At 46.6% G+C, this 22,695-nt stretch overlaps 3 protein-coding genes across 12 annotated transcripts in view; 2 read left to right on the forward strand and 1 right to left on the reverse strand.

Moving 5' to 3' along the window:
• Positions 1-7,933, forward strand: part of PHC1 (polyhomeotic homolog 1) — a 25,330-nt gene extending 17,397 nt beyond the window's left edge. For all 4 annotated transcript variants that reach the window (XM_047865482.1, XM_047865481.1, XM_047865480.1 and 1 more), the window contains 7 exons: positions 529-676; positions 925-1,136; positions 1,715-1,829; positions 3,414-3,522; positions 3,755-3,905; positions 4,362-4,593; positions 5,719-7,933. In XM_047865482.1, coding sequence (XP_047721438.1) covers positions 529-676; positions 925-1,136; positions 1,715-1,829; positions 3,414-3,522; positions 3,755-3,905; positions 4,362-4,593; positions 5,719-5,873 — 1,122 coding nt within the window. In that variant the 3' untranslated portion in view covers positions 5,874-7,933. The remainder of the gene's footprint in view (positions 1-528; positions 677-924; positions 1,137-1,714; positions 1,830-3,413; positions 3,523-3,754; positions 3,906-4,361; positions 4,594-5,718) is intronic.
• On the reverse strand, positions 7,210-17,780 carry M6PR (mannose-6-phosphate receptor, cation dependent). 6 transcript variants are annotated; one of them, XM_047865486.1, is made up of 8 exons: positions 17,567-17,780; positions 13,605-13,730; positions 12,841-13,020; positions 11,896-12,062; positions 9,959-10,068; positions 9,547-9,677; positions 8,876-9,002; positions 7,210-8,394 (listed from the first exon to the last, which is right to left on the reverse strand). In XM_047865486.1, exons 3-8 carry the CDS (start codon positions 13,017-13,019, stop codon positions 8,272-8,274), a joined length of 837 nt encoding a protein of 278 aa, XP_047721442.1. In that variant the 5' UTR covers position 13,020; positions 13,605-13,730; positions 17,567-17,780; the 3' UTR covers positions 7,210-8,271. The 6 variants fall into 6 exon arrangements, with proteins under 6 accessions (XP_047721442.1, XP_047721443.1, XP_047721441.1 ...); XM_047865487.1 differs by having other exon boundaries at positions 13,605-13,780; XM_047865485.1 differs by having other exon boundaries at positions 13,605-14,020.
• Positions 17,781-18,039: 259 nt separating this feature from the next.
• KLRG1 (killer cell lectin like receptor G1) overlaps positions 18,040-22,695 on the forward strand; it is a 37,243-nt gene continuing 32,587 nt past the window's right edge. The window contains exon 1 of one of the 2 annotated variants that reach the window (XM_047865491.1): positions 18,040-18,351. The gene's annotated coding sequence lies outside the window, so the exon portion shown is untranslated. The remainder of the gene's footprint in view (positions 18,352-22,695) is intronic. The other variant, XM_047865494.1, reaches the window with a different exon arrangement.

A 22,695-nucleotide genomic window follows, 5' to 3' on the forward strand; every position in this document is an offset into this window, starting at 1 on the left:
TGCATCAGTTGCTCTGTTAATCATCGTCTTGTTTCATCGGTGACCATTGTTTGTTACAAACCCTAGAACTGAAAAAGATAATAGTGTTTGCTTCTTTTGTAAGGGAGACATTAATAGAAGGTTAAGGTACTGGTACTTATTCGTTCCTTTTGTAAGAGAGAGACATTAATGTATGTAATTGTACTTCATACTCCTGAGTTTGCTCTTGAATTCATTCTGGGTTTTTGGATCTCTGCTAAGTTAGATCAAGATAGCCTTGATCACTTAAATGGATCTTTGGAAAAACAGTAGTTCTCGGTTGGGCCAGAATGGAGCCAGGGTTCTGAGGTCTAGGTCAGGGCTACATGTGACGTTTTCTTTTGTCCTGATGTAGAAGATACACTTCTTGGGAATGACCGGGAATCTTAGTGTACCGTGGGGAGTATACCAATTGGGGAATCTGGAAATGAGAACATTTTCGCTGGTATTATGGGAGTAATGCTCCTTCACTCGTATATCTTGATTTCTTTCCTGTTCTTCACTTGATAGAGCAAACCCCAGACGTTGGCTGTCAAACGGAAGGCAGAATCTGAGGAGGAGAGAGACGATGTCTCCACATTGGGTTCAATGCTTCCTGCCAAGGCATCTCCAGCAGCAGAGAGCCCAAAGGCCCTGGAGGAGAAGAGCAGTCTTGGAGGTGAGTAACTGACTTGTGCAGTGCAGAGATGAGAGAAATGTTCGGAGCGGGCCGAAAGATAAATCTGGTTCAGGAGAATACGGGAATACGGGCCTGAACTTGGATGAATGAGTGGATCCAAAAACGGACACCAGGATGAATGCTCAGAGGTGAACGTGTATCATTGTGGAAGATCACACTGGCTTGGCGAACAGATGGACCAGTTATGTCATCCCTGGTCTGCTCCTTAGTCTGTGTTTGTTTTCCAGAGAAAGCTGAACCAGTGGCCGGTGTGAATGCTAATACTCCAAGCAGTGAACTAGTAGCCTTGGCTCCTGCCCCGTCAGCACCCCCTCCTACGCTAGCCATGGTGTCCAGACAGATGGGTGACTCAAAACCCCCACAGGCCATCGTGAAGCCCCAGATTCTCACCCACATCATTGAAGGCTTCGTTATCCAGGAAGGAGCAGAGCCTTTCCCGGTGAGGGCAGGGCCATAAGGTGGGACTTTCAAGTGGAGACGTGGTCTGATTACTGTCTTTCCAAAGTCCGCTAAAATCAACGGTCTCAGAACTGTTTCATTGTTAGAGAATGGTCCAGTTCTGTTGTGCGCATAGTGAGTTGTGAAGGAAAAGGAGGAAGGGAAGTGGGAAGATTATGTGTAGACCAGAAAAAATGGCAATGTTGGGAGAGGAGAAGAGAAGGAAAAAGCTGTTCATGTTTAGCTCCACAAACGGGGTTGTATGAGAACGAAGAGACGTGTGGTGGAGAAGTTAAGGGACTTTTTCTAGGTTGCCAGCCCTTGCAGAACCAGGACCAGAATGCCGGTGTTCTGCGACTTTGGAAGGCAGAGGACGGCCGAGGTAGAAACCTGTCTCCCAGGGGCTTATGGGAGAAGAGCCAGTTAGACACTCCTGATTGTCCTCTTGAACAGGTTTCTCTGCACCAGGGTTGGGTTAACTCAGAGAACCAGGCAGAGACGGCTGAGGAACGCTGGGGAAAGCTATCGAGAAGCAGAAGGGAGTCGGGCTGACTTCCCTTTAAACTTTGTCTGGCACAGGTGGGTTGTTCTCAGTTACTGAAAGAGTCTGAGAAGCCGCTGCAGACCGGCCTCCCGACGGGGCTGAATGAGAATCAGTCAGGTGGCCCCTTGGGAGGGGACAGCCCATCGGCTGGTGAGTATTAATTTAGACCCCCATCTGGGGAAGGAGGCTCACGGAGATGTGTTTGACTCGGTGTAAAATAGTAATTATTTAAGGTGGGAATTATGTGAAGTCCATTCACACACAGCAACTATATTAAATACCAGAATGTGTAGAATCACACGAAAGGAGTTCCAGAGGATTAGGGTAGTTTTTTCCAGCTAACCTCTTGAATTATTTACTGTAAGGATATATTTTTCTTTTCTTTTTTTTTTTTTTTTAACATTTATTTATTTTTGAGACAGAGAGAGACAGAGCATGAATGGGGGAGGGGCAGAGAGAGGGGGAGACACAGAATCGGAAGCAGGCTCCAGGCTCTGAGCCATCAGCCCAGAGCCCGACGCGGGGCTCGAACTCACGGTCCGTGAGATCGTGACCTGAGCTGAAGTTGGATGCTCAACCGACTGAGCCACCCAGGCGCCCCAAGGATATATTTTTCAAAAGATCTCAAAGAGGAGACTTCTCCGACTTTGGCTCAGGTCATGAGCTCATGGTTTGTGAGCTCAAGCCCCGTGTGGGGCTCTGTGCCGACGGCTCAGAGCCTGGAGCTGCTTCAGATTCTGTGTCTCCCTCTCTCTCTGCCCCATCGCGGCTTGTACTCTCTCTCTCTCTTTGTCTCTTGCTCTCTGTCTCTCAGAAATAAATAATAAAAACATTAAAAAAAAATAAAATAGGATACTTATTTTTGTAAAAAAAAATTTTACGTTTACTTTTGAGAGACATAGAGAGCGTGAGCGTGGAGTGGGGGAAGGGCAGAGAGAGAGAGGGAGAGAGAGGATCTGAAGCAGGCTCTGCACTGATAGCAGGGAGCCCGATGTGGGGCTCGAACTCCGGAACCGTGAGGTCGTGACCTGACCTGAAGTTGGACGCTTAACCGACTGAGTCACCCAGGCACCCCTAGTTCTCCTTAGTCTAGATTTTATAATGTACATTAAGGACTCTGTTTACATTTCCCCCACGGCTTTTGTAAACTGTTGTTGGGAGAGGGATCTTGTATCTTTGTAGTTAGTAATTAGTTCCTCTGTCCTGCTCGCTAATGCAGTCTTATCTGAGATCTGAGAGTATGAATTAGGATAAAGTTCGTCTTCGGGGCACCTGGGTGGCTCAGTTGGTTAAGCGTCTGACTCTTGGTTTAGGCTCAGGTCTTGATCACACGGTTCCTGAGTTCGAGCCCCGAATCGGGCTGTGCGCCGGTGGCGTGGAGCTCGCGTGGGATTCTCCCTCTCCTCTCTCTCTGCTTCTCCCCCGCTCTTAAGCGCACTCTCTTTCTCAAAATAAATAAAGAAACGTTAAAAAAAACATTACAAGGGAAAAAAGGCCAAAGCTAGTCATCGAAAACGGAAACAGTCGGCCTGAAGTCTGAAGCCCAGGGACGTTCCTGAGGGACACACCTTTATGGTTTTGGATTCTGAACTTCAGGTTGTAGGGATTCTGACTTAGGTCACGTAGCTCCGTGGGGGGGCAAACCCTGAGAGTGATTAGTCCACTGTGGGCCGCACGACAGCCTGAGCGGCAGCGGAACCGGTGACCGCTCTCCAGCGAGGCCTTGTTTTCCAGAGCTGGATAAGAAGGCGAATCTCCTGAAGTGTGAGTACTGCGGGAAGTATGCTCCCGCAGAGCAGTTTCGCGGCTCCAAGAGGTTCTGCTCCATGACTTGCGCTAAGAGGTACCACGGGCACCCCTTCCTCACCTTCTGCACCCGTTCCTCCGTCTAACAGGGCGCCCCCCCTTCCTTCCCTGGGATCATCTCACAGCTGATCGTTCAATGAGTCTCCTTGCCTGTCTGCTGGCCCGTTCGTCCCCGAGTCGGTTCTTAAGACACCGATTCACGTTTAGCGAAAGGTAGCAGGGTAGTGTTTGTAGCACCTTTGACGTCCGGCGCGTGCCCTGACCTGTAGGTATAACGTGAGCTGTAGTCACCAGTTCCGGCTGAAGAGGAAAAAAATGAAAGAGTTCCAAGAAGCCAACTATGCTCGTGTTCGTCGGCGTGGACCCCGCCGTAGCTCCTCCGACATCGCCCGCGCCAAGATCCAGGGCAAGCGCCACCGGGTGAGCTGCCGGTGCAGAGCCGGCTCCCTTTCAAGTGGTCCTTTTTCCTTGGTCCTCCCCTACCGGGCGATTCCTTTGCCCAGGTGAAAGACAGCAGGAGACCAGAACTCATTTTTGTATTGATTGCATCACTTGAAATTCCAAGAGATCCTGACCTCTGGTCTCCTTTCACCTGATGACTGGTTCACGTATCCGTTAATCTTGACAATTACATTTGGGAAAACCCAAATTGTTGGAAGAAGGGAGAATCGAGGAATGATAGCATATACTTGAAAGCGACTTGAGAGTGGGCTAGTGACTGGGCATTTGCAAACCAAGCGCGGTTTTTTCACTCGCGGTGATGCTAGGTTTTCCTCTCTGCCCAATTATTGGCTCAAACCCCAATGGCTGGGGAGGGCAGGGGGACACCTCACGCCCCGTATTCATGATCTCACTGCTTTGGGACTCTCTCCTTAGGGTCAAGAGGACTCTAGCAGGGGTTCGGATAATTCCAGTTACGATGAAGCACTCTCTCCGACATCTCCTGGGCCTTTATCTGTGAGAACTGGGCATGGAGAACGTGACCTGGGGACCCCCAATACGGTACCACCGACGCCAGAATTACATGGCATCAACCCTGTGTTCCTGTCCAGCAATCCGAGCCGCTGGAGCGTAGAAGAGGTGTATGAGTTCATCGCTTCTCTACAAGGTACTGAGGATCTATCCGGCAGAACCCGGATCCCATACAGGTTGAGTTTCCTTAGGTCGCCCAGTGTGGGCCTTCGTGACAGGGAACGTGACTGACTCTTAAGCAGTAGGGACTGAAGTACAGTATGATGAAGGCTCTACTCTTGATCGTTGCCCAAGTTACTTGTCCACAGCCTGGTTTCTCAATTTCCTTCTGGGTTGATTGTCCTCAACTGTGTCAGCAGTCTTGCAGTGTTTGATTTGCACCTTCATGTTTCTTACCGATAATTTTTGGATAAAGTATATTTTTTTGTGTGTGACTGTGATACCTGTCACGGATGTAAGACTTTTTCCCACTAAAGGGACTAGGAAATAAGGGGCCGTTGTTAGCTCCACGCTCTTCAAGGCAGGATTGTTTATAAGCTACTCTGGAAAAAGGATGGGTTTCTCCAGAAAACAAAATCACTGTACCCGTTTTGCCATTTGTGTGAATTATGGGTCCTTAAGCAAAACTGCCACAAAGGCTCCGAACTTTGTTTTTTGCTATTATGAAAGAAAACAGGTCGATCTTGCTCCTTCCTTTTCCTCCTTGCTCAGGCTATTTGAATGAAGTTATTTCTATGATTGGACAACTTTGTCGTTCTTCTTTTATCTCGGCTTTTTTAAATGTTCATTTTTGGGAGAGAAAGAGAAAGAGAGCGTGCAGATGGTGGACAGGCAGCGAGGAGGGAGAGGATCCTAAGCGGTTTCCGTGCTGTGTATGCAGAGTCAGACGGGGGGCTTGAACTCACGAACTGCGAGATCATGACCTGAGCTGAAATCGCGAGTCTGATGCTCAACCGACAGCCAGCCAGGGGCCCCGAGGCTTTTTGTTTTCATATTTATTTTTTTAATTTTTACTTAAAAAATTTTTAATGTTTATTTTGGAGAGAGAGAGAGCATGGGCAGGGGAGGGGCAGAGGGAGAGGGAGACACAGGACCTGAAGCAGGGCTTGAACCCACGGACCGTGAGATCATGACCTGAGCCCAAGTTGGATGCTTAACCGACGGAGCCACCCAGGCGCCCGTTTTCATCTTTAGTTTCTCCCTCGTATCCTCGGGTGCCCCCATGGGGTTTCTCATGTGTATTCCCCCCATTTCCTTCTAGGCTGCCAAGAGATTGCAGAGGAGTTCCGTTCCCAGGAGATTGATGGACAGGCCCTTTTATTACTTAAAGAGGAACATCTCATGAGTGCCATGAACATCAAGTTGGGCCCTGCCCTCAAGATCTGCGCCAAGATAAACGTCCTCAAGGAGACCTAAGGTGGCCCTCTCGCACACACGAGCCGAAGGCGGACACTCTCCACTGTCCAGGTTATAACCTGGTAGCAGCAGACTTTACAGGGAAGAAAGAGCTGTTCCAATTACGTGAATCTTCTGGAGAGGGGATTACCGAGACAGGGAAGAAAAGTGCAAGAATTGGTTGCTGGTGCTACATGGCGGCAGCTGTGACATTTTCTCCGGGTTCTACCTTCATTTTTAAAAGTTACGGTTCTCGCTTTTCTCACTTCCCCTGATCCAATCTTTATAAAAAGAGGCAGTCTAGAGAAGTAGGACTGCTCCGCCTTATCCTGGAGTGGAGTACATAGCCAGGGCCTCAGCTCTCCGGGAGGAGGAACAGACCGTGTGGAACCGTAAGGAAGTGGGTGGAACGCGGGTGCGCCTCCGCAGCGGGAGAGCGAGGTGGGGTTTTTCTAGCTGGCGTGACACGAGCGGCAAGATCTGGCGGCCCCTCTCTTCCCTCTGGACCGCCTGGCCGTGGCCCGGGGTCTTTGTCGTCGCTTCCTCGGTACTGAACGTTTTCTCCTGCGTTCCTGGCAGGGTCACCAGCCCGCGCAGAGACTCGGTCGGCGTCATTCTGATCCGCTGCAGGGGCTAAAAAGTGTTGGGCACGCGTGTGGCCGTCATTCGTTCCGCATCCCCGTGCTCCCTTCAGTCTATCTGTGTGTCTTCTACCCTCCCTTTCTTTTCAGTTCCAACTCTGCTCTGTCCTATAGCTTTATTCAAACAGGAGTGTGTGGGGCTGAGGTCAGGAGTGTAAGTACCTGCCTTAGGCGCTATTCCTTATACAACAAAAATATTAAATATTTTTTTCCTCCTCAGTAAAAGGATAAAAATTGGTCTCAGTTGTCTCTTACTCCATTCCAGTGTCTCTACCCTCTTTCATACAAAAGACTAGGGAAAGTCGTTTGTTTGTTTTTTTAATCTTTTAAGTGTTTTTGTACAAAAGAATGTAGTTTCCTTTTTTTTTTTTTTTTTGCATTTTTAAAACACCAGGTGTGGGGGAGGGATGCGAACAAATGACAAAAAAGATGTTTTTATAACATTATTTCCCCTGTTTTAGAAAGAAGAAAAAAAATCATTCCAAAAGTATTCAAAAGTCCAAAGATGAAATAATTTCATTTTCTTCCCTAAAGGCTATAAAAGGCCCCTGCCTGTTGACTCCGTCCTCTTGTGTCCAGCGGAGCCATGTTACTCTTCACTGGCCCAAGTTCACTATCACAGAAAGATCGGGCCAGGCTTGTGGGCCCATGGCCTAAACAAGAAAGGAAGCATCAGAGGATTCCAAACCTCCCCCCACGGAACTGCTGTGGGCAAGAAGGTCCTTCCCTGAGCCAGAAGGGACAAGCGCGGCAGCATTCCACACCCAGAGCACAGGATGGCAGAGCCCTAGGTGTCCCACCTCTGCTTTCATTCCCTTTCCAGAAGATTTTGGGGGGTAGGGTCGGGTGGGGGAAGGTCGACATGCCTGCGAAGAAAGTGCAACGTACTTAGAAATACCAGTAGAGGGAAACATCTTAGAAGAAAAGCTCTACTAGCTTTTACTCCAAGTGGGAGAAGAAAGCCACTGAGGACGTCCCACTACAGGTAAACAGACTTCCTTTTCTGGAACCCCTGTAGCACACGGGGTCTGATTCACTTTCCCTTTTCAACAGACTAGACTTCCAGCCACGTGGGGACTAATGACCATGAACCCACAATCCAGGGCCCAGTTCCAGCTAGAAGGTCACTCCAATGCCAACAACTGATGGGATGGTATTTTACAATCCTCTAAGTGGGAAATGAATCACCTTCCCCATCCTAATCCCAGAGGTGGGAGAAGTCTGCAACATCTCCGGGCTCAGACCAAATGGCCATACTTGGATTGCAACCAAAGGATCACTGTAGAGTAGTTCCAAGCGGCAAGAGATCACATCCGGGTTCTCATGGAGACCACTGTAGGGTGCAGAGTAACGGCATGAAAGCAATCAAACCTTGTATAAATAATGTTTCTTGCCTTTTTTTTTTTTTTTTTTAATTAAACAAATCCAGTGTCTCAAAAACTTGTGAAAATGTGTTTAAAAAGGTCAGGGAGTTTGCTCACTAGAACTATCCTATTTGTACCTTCTGACACCAAGAGATAGTGTAACGGCCTCTTTTGCACAGGCCCTATCATTTTATCTCTGTCCTGTAACTGTACCTCTCCAGAGGAAAAACAGAATCGGGGAAAAAGGAAAGGCATTTCTGCTAGTGAGAAGAGAATGCAAATCAAAAGCAAACTGGAAAGCAAGAGCAATATTAAGGGGGGGATGAGAGACCGGAGTGGACGCTGCTTAAGAAATCTGGCTGAGTATGCTTTGGTTTGGGGGACTGAAGAAGCAGCTGGGCATTTAAAGTGCAATCACATTGGTAATAAATGATCATCCCTTTCTTCTGACTCTTCCCCCAGCTGATCATCCCCCACACCACGATACGCAGCAGGCACATTTCGGGGTTTAGAACGGCACACAAAGTCACAACCATCCTGTAGAGAGAGAAGCAAAGGAAGGAAATGATAATTTGGAATAACCAACTTTAGGGTGAGGCAAAATGTACCCATGGGCTAAGAATGTGGCAAGAACTAGGTTTCTTCAGGGATGATGAGAAAACCTAGATGCTCTAAGCATCAGCCTGAATTGAATTTGGGGCTAACCGGAGAAAAATTCTAATCACGTCTCCTCTCGCCATCTAGGCCCCTGCAAAGCTTTCTCAGATTCCTAAATCTAAGCAACGGTGTTGTTCTCCCAGCCACGTCTTTGGCAAAGGCCAGGCACTAAGATGCTACGCTACTTACTGCTTTGTGCTAGGGCCAGCAGGTACCTTGTACTGGGTTTGCTGGGGCTTTTGTAGTTTTAGCACCCAAAGTCCTGGGTCTCGAGAGATCCCTCAGCCTGGGTAAACCGAGATGGTTGGTGACTCAATCTTGTATGCAGGCTACAGACTCAGCCAGCAGTCCTGTTACTTACTGCTACCAGGTTGCCAAGATCTTGCCAGAAGGCGAGGTGAGGAAACTGCTCCATTCCCTTGGCTCCCACCACCAGTCGCTGGTATAGGAACCCCCCGATGACGTAGACTGCGACCAGTGATGCAAACCTGTTGAGGAATAAAGACCTCTCTGCTTAAAGACCAAGGAAGAGTAAAACTTCAATAATAAAGATGATCTTTGTATTCGCTAGCTGTTTCCTAGGCTGTATTCTGTAAAAATGGGGAAAAAAGGGGGGGGGGGGAGGGTTAGCTTCTTTAAAAAGCCAATTAACATTGTCTAAAAGCAAAAGGCTCAGAAAAAACAAGACCCTAGTGTATGACTCTCACCTAAAGCCAAGAATAGTTACAGATCTACAGTTCCATTTCTCCCAAAGTTCTAACAGTCTAATGGGATAGATTTAAGAAGAGTCCGGTCCTCCTGTAGGGGGATAAAAAGCACCTCCAAATGCAAATACTTATTAGGTGTGAAACATTACATCTCGTTTTGAAAAAAACTTGCCTAGTCAGAGTTTAAAGAGGATTTTCATGAGAAGCTCCCCGCCCACCCCCACCCCCCCCACAAACACAAATTTGTATCTAAATAGCACCAAGGAATTGAGTTGAGAGGAGAAAAAAAAGGACTGCTTGGACTGATAGAGGAAAAAGCACTCACGTGACTAGTAAGATAGAACCCACACTGAGGCGGGAGATCTCCGGGGCACAGGCCAGGCTGCTGTCCATCTCAAAGAGGTAGAAACAATCTTGGACTTTGCCTCGCTCCTCAGACACAGGGTTAAAATTGTCCTGATGACGAAAGGCCAGAACGCAACAGTTATGTGGTGAACGGTTTCCTTTGGGCTCTTATTAAAAAAAGAAAAAAAACCCACAAGCCAAAAAAAACAGTTGCTTTCTCTCGGTTCAATAACTTATTTTCCACATATGATGGAAGACAAGGTGTCTGTGATGCAGGGCGACACCAGACTTCTGATCCATCCCAGTGTTATCTCGTCCCCTCTGGAGACTCTCCCACCTCGGGTCAGTCCTTGCATGTGCTCTCTAGGCCCGTGTGCCCCAGGACGCCTCACCGCTAGGGTGTGTCGATTGCAGGAGATCATCACCACTGCACGACGCTGCTCCATGCCGCAGTGCCTGTCATATTCATCACCCCCTTTATAGGTCAGCATGATCCAATTACCTGAAAGAGACAAGGAAAATGGAGCTTTGGGGTAGGGGGAAAGCAGAGGCAGGCCTAGGTACTATGGTAGAAAGGAACTGAGAAGTTCAATGAAACTGGTTTTAATTCAAATAATCCTAATCAGTATGGGCTCTGTATACCAAATACCAAGCTAAAACTGGCTTCTGTGTAACAGCTTTGTGTTCCCTTAAGACAACTGAGATCCAGATATTCATATGATAGTCTTAATTTTCCACAATAAAAGGCAGGCAATTGATAGTGAAAAAACAATTATGACCCACACTGTGACAATGATTCACATTTTCGGAACACCTGCTAACATCGAAAGAAGAGGTTCCATAAAATTAGTAGCTGGCAGGGGAATGCCTACGATTTAAAATTAGCCACAGATAAATTCAAAGTGGATGATTGAAAAAAATTTTAATGTTTATTTATTTTTGAGAGAGAGCGTGAGCAGGGGAAGGGCACAGAGAGAGGGAGACACAGACTCTGAAGCAGGCTCCAGGCTCTGAGCTGTCAGCACAGAGCCCGATGTGGGGGTCGCAATTCCTAAATGGCGAGACCATGACCTGAGCAGAAGTTGGACACTTAACCGACTGAGTCACCCAGGCACCCCTCAAAGTGGATGATTTTTAAGATCGGGAGCCATTTATTCTTTATTTTTTATTTTATTTTTTTCAATGTTTACTCATTTTTGAGAGAGCGTGCACGCCCACAAGCAGGGGAGGGACAGAGAGAAAGGGAGACACAGACACTAAAGCAGGCTCCAGGCTCTGAGTTACCAATGCAGAGCCCGACGCGGGGGTCACACCCACAGACCGTGAGATCATGACCTGAGCTGAAGTCGGATGATTAACCTGCTGAGCCACCCAGGTCCCCCCGTTTTTATTTTTTAAAGCTTATTTACTTATTTTGAGAGAGAAAGAGAGCGCAAGGCACGGAGGGGCAGACAGAGAGAATCCCAAGCAGGGTCGGCACCGTCAGAGCAGACCCCTGTGCCGGGCTCGAATTCATGAACTGTGAGGTCATGACCTGAGCCGAAATCAAGAGTCGGACACTGAACTGACGGAGCCACCTGGACATGCTGCCATTTCTTCTTTAATGTTTACCACATTCAAATTTCTTTTGCAAAATATCCTTTGGTTTACCGGGTGAACAAGGTAAAAGATTCCGCTTCCGATACAAAAAACACAGTAAGATGAAATGATTCTTCCAAGTCACAGGACAAGTAAACATAAGCTGGGTCGAAAACCCAGTCTTCCAACCCCGAGCCCTAAACTCTCGATGTTGTTTTATTATATTACTGATAGGAGCAAATGCCTGCACTGGAAAATACAGTCATCCACTTAAAGGAGGGAATCAGACCACAGGTGCTCAAAGAGTCCTTTCGGCAATAATGATTTTAGGACTTTTGAGAAACACAACCACCACACCACAAGTTGGTGGGGAAGTTTCTGTAGACTGGTTTGCAAAAAAGCTTAACTTAATCTCTTAAAATTTAACTGGCAGAGTTGGACTATTTCAATGCGAAATGGTCACGGTTGGTATTTTCGTGACTAGCACGAAAAACGCATTAAGCTACAGAATCCCAGCTAGATTCTTCTTTTTGCCGAAGCTTTTCATTAACTTTAAAACAAGCACACAGAGGTCCTGAGCCATGGCTCCAGAGGAGCTGGGGAACTAGGTATCCTGTGGTTTACAGTCTCAGGTGAGCTGAAGCCCACAGGCCGTAGGATGCTCCAAAGACACTGAGAAAGGCTGACGTATACAGGACTGTCAGAGGGATTGACTTGGGATCAATCAATCAATCAACAGGGAGACTCTTACTTCCATTGAAGATGTGGGTCTCGTTGAGTCTCCCTACCACTGTCTCCTTGCCGTTACTTTTGTTGATCTGCACCAGGCCTGCCCCAGAGGTACGGTTGCCAGCTTCTCGGCACACCCTGAACATGTAGATATATGTATCTGGGCCCTGGCCCACAGTGCTCTCAAAGCTGCAAGGAGAAGCGTGGAGAAAGAAGGAAGAGGAGAGTTACTGGCTATCAGCCTTAGGACAAGCGGCCTCTCTTCCTTTAACACCCGTCCCCCGAAAGTGTGATCCATTTATTTATTTGATGTCACAACTGAACGTAATAGTGAATAACATTCGTCGCATCACGCGACATCCATGAATCATGAGATATCCACGTAAGAATCATATTTACTGAACCATGAGACAATCCTAATTGTTGATGATGACTGATTAAGACACACCACTCAAGACGCCTAGATATTCTAGAACACCTGTTCTAGATTATGCTAAAGTGTTAGTTGCTATTTCCCCGCGAATAAGGATCTGTGTTCACAGGAAGTATCCCTTGTCCCTTGAAGATCATTTCCAGATTTATATACCTCAAGATTCCTGACAGTTAAGATGATGTGTGTAGGCCTCAATGTTCATCTGATTCTTCTAAAGTCCCACTAAATGGAGGTATCAAATAATGCTTTTTAATTCCTACAAGTTGGTCTCTTGGATCCAGTCTCGGAAATAGCTACCCTTCTGCATAAGAGAACTGCACATTGCTAGTAAAAACTGGGCTGAGAATTTGCTCTATATCATTAAAAACAAACAAACAAACAAAAAAAAGGCAAGCTACCAAGGCCAAATAAGACCAATACTACCGAAGTTCAAGTTAGAACCGTCTCCCAGAGGAGGTTCTTATACACGTATTCCCTCCGTACAGAGTAGTAATATGAGAATAACGTCAGTAAGTGGAGGAAAAGAGTCTTTACCTTTTGTTATACAGTGGTTGCAGCCTCTTCAGTAGAGCCAACTCTGTCTCTGACTCTCTACCCTTGTCTCCCACCAGGTCGCAGGTTTTTTCTTCTGTCTGCCAGGATTCTCTTACTGCCACAGCCAGGAGCAGTGGCAGGAGCAGTCCAGTCCTCCAGCAGCTGCAGAAGGGGAACATCCTTTTGGGAGACGGTGTGTGTGTGTTGAGGAAGCGGGGTAGGATCAGGAAAGAAGGGAGAGAGAGATAAAACACAGCAACGTGCAATAAGTGAACGTGTTTTTGTTTTTACCGTTTTATCTCCCGTCCGTCACTTATTTTATGCTAGTCAGTCTTCCTCCTTATCAGGAAGTTGGGGTTCATTTTCTTGTGTCTGTTTCAAGCTTTTGGCTTTCACCCATTATTTTTTCCCATCCTTTAATGTTCAGAATTGGATTCTTAATCTCTAGGTTTTTTTTCTTTTTAAAACTTATTTTGCGGGGCGCCTGGGTGGCTCAGTCGGTTAAGCGGCCGACTTCGGCTCAAGTCACGATCTCGCGGTCCGTGAGTTCGAGCCCCGCGTCGGGCTCTGTGCTGACAGCTCAGAGCCTGGAGCCTGTTTCAGATTCTGTGTCTCCCTCTCTCTGACCCTCCCCCGTTCATGCTTTGTCTCTCTCTGTCTCAAAAATAAATAAAAACGTTAAAAAAATTAAAAAAAATAAATAAATAAAACTTATTTTGCAAGTCTTTTCCTAGCGGACTCTCTTGCCTGACACTGTTGCTCACCTCCTGTCCTGCCTGGGTGCCTTCAGGAAAGGGGCACACTGTGTGTTCAGCAAAGAGGACGGCACTGGCCTTGGTGAAGAGTCAGTGTCTACGGATTGTTGCTGATGATTTCGGCATAGGTGTGCCCTACAACAGGAATGTCTCAATTTCCGAGGCGATTTACCAACTCCTCAGCTCTACGGAGAAAGGCGTATTTTCCATCCTAGAAACTGTCAGAAGGACCAACCAATGGCCTAGGAAATACCTAGCTGACACCAAGGAATGGTAGTGGGATTCTTCAGACTGTCCGAGATTCTCTGGCACATGCAACAAATAGTACATCTTAATATCTTTGTGCCAAGAGCCCCTGTAATAGGAAACTCATACAGACATGTAGCTTTCTGTGTCATTCACAGCTGAGTCCTTCACAACAAACTCTGGGGGTGCGAAGAGTTGGAAAGGAAAGAACAAAAAGGAATTACTTAATTATGACAACTTGGGTGGAGACATCCTTGCTTCTTTACGCTTTTGTGAAAAGTTAGATTGCGGTATCTCATATTTAAAGTTTAATACTTTAATACAGTTCATAAAAGCTGCTTCAGGGGCATCTGGGTGGCTCAGCTGAGCTCAACTCTTGCTATCGGCTCAGGTCATGATCTTGCGGTCATGAGATGGAACCCCCGCATCGGGCTCTGCATTGAATATGGAGCCCGCTTGGGATTTTTACTCTCTCAAAATAAACAAAAATTAAAAAACAAAAACAAAACCAAAAAACAAACCTGCTTCAACCCGTGACCCACCCTAAGAGAACACTCAAATTTTCACTTAACACTTGATAAAGTCCAGTTGAAAGTTATTGAGAAAGATGTAAAACAAAGAAAGAGACTCGAACACTTTGGGCCCTAACTTCTCCTATCAGTAGTCAGGAGCATCCACCAGTCTTTGTTCATATTCGCCCTAAGAATGATGGAGATAAACACAGCCACAGCACCTAAACCTTGACATTTATCTACTCTGATGTCTCAGGTCTGAAAAAATATTTGGGCAAACTATAGGAAGAAGAAAATTCACGAGGTCAGAGAGAGAGTGGTTTGAAGAAGTCTTCCAAAACCCACCTCAGGCTCTACATGCCACAAATCCCAAGAGTTTCTAAATGTCCAGGACAGTTGTCTTTGTATCCTCCAAATTGCTGGCAATTCTTGGGAATCACTAAGTCACTTTCCAATTCACCTGTTCCTTGTACTGTTCTAGGAATGGAAACACATGGCTCCGTTTCCCAGACGCCTTTTCTCTAATCCATCCCCACACCCAAGGACATTCTGATTTACCCTTGCAGAAGACTTCACTCTGGTATCCATTCTTAGCTGATGATCGTTCAGGCCACTGCTACTTGTTGATTTCATAACTCTCACTGTTATGGTACAAAGATTGAATTCTTCCAAACTTTCCTCACAACAGCATGCTTCCATGCCACAAGTCTGAACTTTGGTTAATACGCTAGGCAGGATTTAATGGGTACTAAGAAGTTTAAAAACAGGAAAATGGAAGCTCTGAGCCCTGAATGTTCTCCACTCCCCTAAACCAACTTACATCTGGCCTTCTGTTCTCCACGTTCCACTAGGGCAACAAATGCTGGGGAAGGCGTCTTGTCTCTCTGACTCTGTACTATTTCCAACATCAATTCACTGTAGTAATATTAATAAAATGTTTCCATAGAATAATTATCACCAGCCATAAAGTCTGAGGCCCCATACACATTTAAAGCACCAATAGGAAACTTAATAGAGTGCTTGCCTTTTACTGTTAAAGGCACTTATCATGCATTAACTAATTAATCCTTACAAAAACTCTACGCAGTGAATACAATTGTTGTCTTTATTTTACAGATGAAAAAGCTGAGGCACAGCTAGTGGATGGACCAGAAAAGTCTGACTCCAGAGCTCACGGTCTACACTGGACCACATGTTCATGTTACCTCCTTTCACATCAGTTTTCTGGGGATCTGAGTCGGCAGCCAAAGCTCTGCTTTCTTTCTGACAAAGCAGGGGGAAGTGACTCCTCACACAGTTCAGAGGTTGGAATAAAGAACTCAAACCTCAGACTCCTGCCTTCCCTAAATTCATTGCTCAGCACACTACATGACCAGCTGAGTTCTTAAAAAAAAAAAAAAAAAAAAAAAAAACTATTAATAAGAGACTCTTTTCATGGGACTGATTGAACATGCCATTTTCCTTATATGGTCTCAGGATCTAACTTAAAATTTCAACATTCTGGACTTTCGAGATTTTTTTTTCTTCCCCCCAGGATCAGTTTTCTGGAGGGATGCTCACACAGAAGGCGGTGTCCTTTGGCCTCAGAATCAGTTCCTTATTTGTTAACAGTTAATGATTTCTTTTCCCAAATTCGAACAAAGAATAGGATGAAGGGTTAAACACCCTGAGGTCTGCAATAGTTGAGTTGAACTCTCTTTCATTTGCTTATTGGTTTAAGAAGTTAGGATGCCAAACTGACATTATTTCTTTTCTGTGTAAGGTTTATCTGTGTGTTTGAACTGCTTCTTTTGATTCAGTGGCAAATGCTCTAAGTGTTTTTAATCTAGATTATGTTTTGGCAATCTTCACAACCCAGAAGAGCAGGTATGATTTCTCTCATTTTTACAGATGAGGAAACTGATGCTTACAGAGGTTAAATGATTTGCCCTAGGCTGTACAAGTATTAAACATGTATGAAATTAGTGGGACAACCTGGAGGATTCATGGCACAAAGCTACTTGCTGGCAATTTTCTGGAAAGTACAGAGGGGCAAAAATTTGTTAGGAAGAGTATAAAATCCAAGGGCTGCGTAGTTCCCTTTGAATGTGCTACAATTAGATTCTTGAGGCGCCATAGTTTGTCTAGATACTTTGGAAATAAAGAGTAGGGGGCGCCTGGGTGGCGCAGTCGGTTAAGCGTCCGACTTCAGCCAGGTCACGATCTCGCGGTCCGGGAGTTCGAGCCCCGCGTCGGGCTCTGGGCTGATGGCTCAGAGCCTGGAGCCTGTTTCCGATTCTGTGTCTCCCTCTCTCTCTGCCCCTCCCCCGTTCATGCTCTGTCTCTCTCTGTCCCAAAAATAAATAAACGTTGGAAATAAAGAGTAGGACTTTTAAGATTTTGAAAAATCCCCTTCAATTGTCCTGTTCTGGGACAGATCTATTTCGGTAATGCAAAAAAAAAAAAAAAAAAAAAAAAATTCTCTTTAATGGGATGAATCGGGAAGCAGTTCACATCGCTGGGGCTCTGTCCCACTCTTTCCCACCCCTCAAGACTAGCCACGAGCATTTTCCATTTTTCAGTGGAATTTCTACTTTCTGCTCTCTGGCTCACTCCCGAGGTAGCAGCCCTTATCGCCTGTCTCCAGCAGCCTACACCGTTGGAAGAGCGAACCTAATTAGCTAAAAGGCCCAACGCTGCAAAGCCTTAGAGAAGTAGCTCTGTGTCCCAAGAGCGGAAGCTCCCTACAAGCGAAACCCTAGATAAGCCCTCCATGAGCTTCTCCGTAGCACACACGCATCCCCTTCAAACTTCTTCCAGGGTTCTAAAAATTCTCGTTCCGTCTTCGTCTCCGGACTTTCCAACCGCTTAGGGCCGTATCCTCTCCAAATGATGCCAGGCTTCCTTCTCGATGCAGGCCAAAAATTCCTTCTACAGGTAGCCAGTAATCCCTCAAACGACTCCATACCTAGGGTCCTTCCTTTCTCTGCTTTCCAATACCCGTCAATTCCCTCTCGGGTCTGAGTAGGTCTTTTTCTCCCTCGCTCCCTTCGGGACTCGTAACTCCCTGCCCTCACGCCTGCGCCTGCGCCTCCACGCTGCCCTAGGGCTCCTTAGCTGCATTTTGGGCTAGAACCTTGGCCAAAGCTGACTTCGGGATCCCAGCCCCTGTCACGGACGCCGAGGTGTGAGCGCTCTCCAGCTCCTCTCCTCCTCCACGCCCCTCATACTCACGTGTCACGGGCAAAGGGAGTAGCCAAGGCGCAGAATCCCCGGCTGAATACCTGCCTGGGGCTGGGAGACAGGGCCAGCTAGGGGCCAGCCGCAGGCCCCCGACCCACAACTCGTGTCAAAGGCCAGCGTTCCCCAAGACGCCTCGCTGTGCACCACTCCGGGAACCGGAAACAGGAAGCACCAGGCGTCCTCTGGGCAACTGCTCCTCCCACTAGACCCCGCGGCATGTGACCACAGAACCATTTCGCCCCTTTCCCCTTCCCGGTCTCCCGGCGGATCCCAGACTCTGATTGGCCAGGATCCGGGCATTTAGCTCCGCCCTTGTCTTATCAACTCCAATCCCCATAGAGATTTTCAAGTTGGGTTCCACCTTTTCGGGTCGCCTTTCTACCAATGGGACCCCAGAAGCCCGCCTCCCGGCCTCTCGGCTCGCGGAGTCACGCGCGGTCACGCGGGGTCACGCGCGGTCACGCGGGGTCACGCGCGGTCACGCGGGGTCACGCGCGGTCACGCGGGGTCACGCGCGGTCACGCGCCAGGCCCGCTCCCCGGTAGGTCCCCAAGCGGACCGTACGTAAGAGCGGGCGGCGGAACCGGAAATATGGGGAGGGGGCTGTCGGCCAGGCCTCAGTGGGAGCTGTAGTTCTCACCGCAGGTTTCTTCCTCTCCGCGCTTCCCCAGCTGGCTTGCCGCCTGCGGGAGGCGCTGTTTCGCCGTCTGCCGGCCCCGAGTCGCGTTGTCTCCAAGCCCGGCGCCTAGAAGACAGTGGACAGCGACTGGGTCGTGGTAGTCCTGGCATTCTTCACGACACCTTTGTTCTTTATTTCCTTTCTACAGCTTAGTACCTTGGGGTCTGTTGTTACCGATACTGTTTTTGTTAACCGTGTCATCCCGGTGTCGTGGCGTTTTGCGTGGAACACTGCAACCAGTTCAGTTCGCCAGAGATCTCTTGGCATTTTGCGGTCTCGTGGCCCTTTGCGTGATGAGCATTCTGTAACCAGTTCTGTTCTCCAGCCTGTCCCGCGTTTCTGGTGTCCTGGGGAAAGAGCAGGTCAATGTTAGTCTTTGTGCCTTTGCCAAGATCCTCTGTGGTTTCCCTCGTGTCTGTCTTATTCGTCGCTCGGGGAGGTCTTGCGCGTTCCTAGAACGTGGTTCAAATGCTGTTTGCTCCGGTGGTGTCCCGGCTCGACTCTCTTCGGAATAAATAACTCCTTCTAAATGCACACTTGTTGCCCATCCCCGGTTTTAGCGCGTTTTCATGCCGCTGTGACTCCTACGTGGCTTTTGTGTGTGTCCCTCCCCCTCCCATCTTTGCGGATAGAGACTGGATTTTGATTCGTCATTCTCCTCGCCAGAGTTAGCACAGTGTTTTGAATCCAATAGTAATAGAAGCTAATACGTGTATAGTTCTGCAGTGCCGGCACTGTTGTCCGTGCTTGAAGTGGATACTGATTCGCTTAGTCTTCACAAGTAACCTTGAATTTTAAAGCTTCTAGAGGCTAAGTAACCTGCTCTGGGTCCCGCAGCTATTTAAGTTACGGTGTCAGTATTCAGTTCCCATAATTTAGGCGTTAATTAGATATGCATATAGTCTTCAGAGTCCACGCTCTCAAGCAGTACATTGACTGTGTAGGATACTGTTTGTTTATTAATTGGTGCATTCAGTTCAGGCAAGGTGGGTTGGGTTCAGGTGTGTTCTCAAAACAGATAAAATTAAAAAATTTTTTAACAATAAAAGTAATTTGTAATCAGAAAATACAGAGAACATGTTCTCCATTTCCTTTTTAAAAAAGATTTAATATCCTCAAATGTTTCTCCATATCACTAACTATAAATAAACTTTTTAATGGTTGCGTAATACTTAGGTGTATGGATTGCCGCTTGAGCAGGTCCATTAGAATTAGGTATTTATTTCTATTGAACTGCTTTTATCAGTTCATTCAACAAATATTTACTGAGCAATATACTGTTGCAGATTTGGAGGGTGCACGGCGGGGGGAGACAAAAATCCCTTTTACAATAAGCTTTCATTCTGGAACTGATGTTCATTTGTTGGTGAATTCAGAAATCTTGCCTCTTGGTCATTGCCTAGGGCCACATTGGACTGGAGGCAGGGAAGGGTGCATGTTGGAAGTCACAAAAGGTCCAGCAATGCAGTTGAGTAGGGTGAGTAACTTGTCTTCTGTAGGAGTGAGAAGGAGGGAGAGACTTCACTTTCCGTCCACTCACAACTCACCTGGGTTACTTCCCTGCTTCTCATGCTTCAGTGCCCATTGTGGAAACTATCTGTGCCAGGGACAAAAACTGAAATTAGCAGTTCTTTTTTGCCTTTCTGCTCTGCCTGTCTGTAGCCGCATCATTAACAAGGACACCCCCCTGCACGTAATACCCACACCCACACCCCCCTCCCACATACGAGGTCAATTGCTCACTTTGTTTAGAAAGCAGTTCTTTAGCAGTTTTGTGCTAAAATCAAATGCGCAAAAATACCTCCTGTTCAGTATAAGCAGAAGAAGGAAAGGTACTTGAAAGATCTAGTACCCCTCATCCACGGGACATATATTCCAAGACCCCTAGAAACTGCAAATAGTACTGAAGCCTGTGTTTTTTCTTATACATACATACCTATGAAAAAGTTTAATTTATAAGCGAGGCACAGTGAAAGAGCGGACCTACGCCGGCCGACTCCATCTTGTTCTGTGTCCTCCACCTTGAGTGACTATGTCCCCGACATGCCCCTTTCCGGGAAAATCGCAGAACCACACCTCCTCCCCTTGAGTAACCTCCCGCTCAACCGTTCAAACTTCCCGATCAAAACAGGCCCAGTGACCTGCGGTAACAGGACTCCGACCCTTCCCCAGCCAATCGGCGGAGGCCACAGCCTTTACCTCACCAACTGCCCCTAGACCCCTATAAAACCTTTGTGCTTTTGAAACTCGCTCTCTCTCTCTCCGGTATCTCACCGCTGTGTCGGTGCAGGTAGGAGATTGAGCTTGAGCTAGCTGGAATAAAGGCACTTTGCTTTTGCGTCGGACTCGGCTCCCTGGTGGTCTTTGGGGATCACAAATTCTGGGCATAACAACAGTACGAGACTAACAACAATAACTAATAATAAATTAGAGCAGTTATAACAACATGTGAATGTGGTCCCTGTCAAAATATCTTACCCGACTGTACTCACCCTTCCTCTTGTGATGGTGTGAGATAACGTGCCTACATGATGAGATGAAGTGAGGTCAATGACATATATATTGTGATTTGATGATAGATTACTATTGACCTTTTGCTTATAAGTCAAAAGAGGATCATTTGCTTCCAGGATGTGGTTGACCTTGAGTAACTGAAGCCATAGAAAGCGAAACCATGGGTTAGGGGAGACCACTGTATTCTGAATTCTTCCTTCAATTTGTTGCTTTGAGAATTCTCCCAGGTGTGCTTTTTTGTTAACTCTGAGCTGGAAGCTTGGTTGGGAATGGCTTTTTAAAATCTCTCAACAGCTTCCTTCAGTTATGAGTTTTGCGTTACACGTGTTGCTCTGGTTTCACTATCAAATAAATCCTACCTGCTCACAATTTCTGATCTACTCAGGGATTTTTTTTTAAGTTTATTTATTTATTTTGAGAGAGAGCTGGGAAAGGGCACAGAGAGAGGGCTCCCAAGCAGGTTCCACGCTGTCAGCGCAGAGCCTAACACGGGGCTCAAACCCATGAACTGTGAGATCATGACCTGAGTTGAAACCAAGAGTTGAACGCTTAACTGACTGAGCTACCCAGGTGCACTTGCTCAGGGATCTTTGAAATTTGTTTGGCAGTTTCTCAGTCCTGATATGCATGTATTCGACTTGCCATCTTGAACTAGATTTCAGTTTTGAATTTTTATTGATGACTTCTTTTTAAAATATTTAACATATTTCAAGGACTCAGTGTATTTTTTTGGTTTTGGTAATTTGCATTCTTTTTAAAGTGTTTATTTATTTTTGGGAGAGAGAGGGGCAGAGAGGGAGAGAATCGCAAGCAGGCTCTGCTGCACTGTCAGTACAGAGCCCTATTCGGGGCTCAAACCCATAAACTTGAACCAGGGGATTATGACCTGAGCCAAAGTCAAGAGTCGGAAGCTTAACCAACTAAGCCAGCCAGGTGCCCCTTGTTTTAGAACTCTTGTATTCACTTTACCCGGATTTGCCAGTCCTTTACAAGTTGCCCCATTTGCTTTATTAGTCTGTTCCCACCCCACACTAGTTTATTTTGAGCAATTTGAAAGTTCCCTATTACCATTACGCACATCAGTGTGTATTTCCTAAGAATAAAGACATTCTTTTACCTTATCACTGTGTAATTGTCAAAATTAGAAACTGTACCCTTGATACAATATTATTACCTAATCCATGGTCCATATTCACATTTCATCCATTGTCCCAGGAAATATGCTTTGTAATTAGTTCCCATTCCCCAACCACAGAAGCCAAGCAGGGGTCACACAGTGAGGTTCGTTGTCATTTTTACCTTATTTGCCCGTGAGATTTTGAAACGTACAGGTTACTTAAATTGTAGAGTGTCTCTCATTTTGGGTATGTCTGATGTTTCCTGGTGATTATATTTAGGAATGAATTTTTTCAGTAGGGCTAAGAGACAAGTGATGTGTTCTTGTATCAGTTGGGATCCAATTGGAAGACAGATACCACACCAGTGATTTTAAGGAAACAATTAATGTAGACTGGTTTTCTAGTAAACCATTACTAAGAGGAGGCAAACAAGGACTCGAAGTTACAGAAATTACACAGAAGTAGCAACTGCAGGATGCAGCTACTACTTCTGGGCTGAAGAAGAGTTAAGGAAGTACCTTAGAAACTTAAAGGAAGTGCTCCCTTCCCCAACCACATGGTAGAGATTCAGACCTCTGAAGAGAGGGTGTGGTTCCTGCCGCAGAATGTGCAGCCCACTGATAAGGTAACAGATAAATTGCTGGAGGGTGTGGGTTGATTTTGAACTGGTAGCGGGAGCCTCTTTATGGTGGCTCCTTTGTCATTTTGACAGGTCCCATCATTGAGCCAATTCTTTGCTTTTGGGTACACAGATATTCCATGTTTATCTTGTGTTTTAATTACCTTAGAATCAATCGTTTCTTCAAGGC

The sequence above is a fragment of the Prionailurus viverrinus genome, chromosome B4 (assembly GCF_022837055.1).
Source record: "Prionailurus viverrinus isolate Anna chromosome B4, UM_Priviv_1.0, whole genome shotgun sequence".
Taxonomy (NCBI): Eukaryota; Metazoa; Chordata; class Mammalia; order Carnivora; family Felidae; genus Prionailurus; species Prionailurus viverrinus.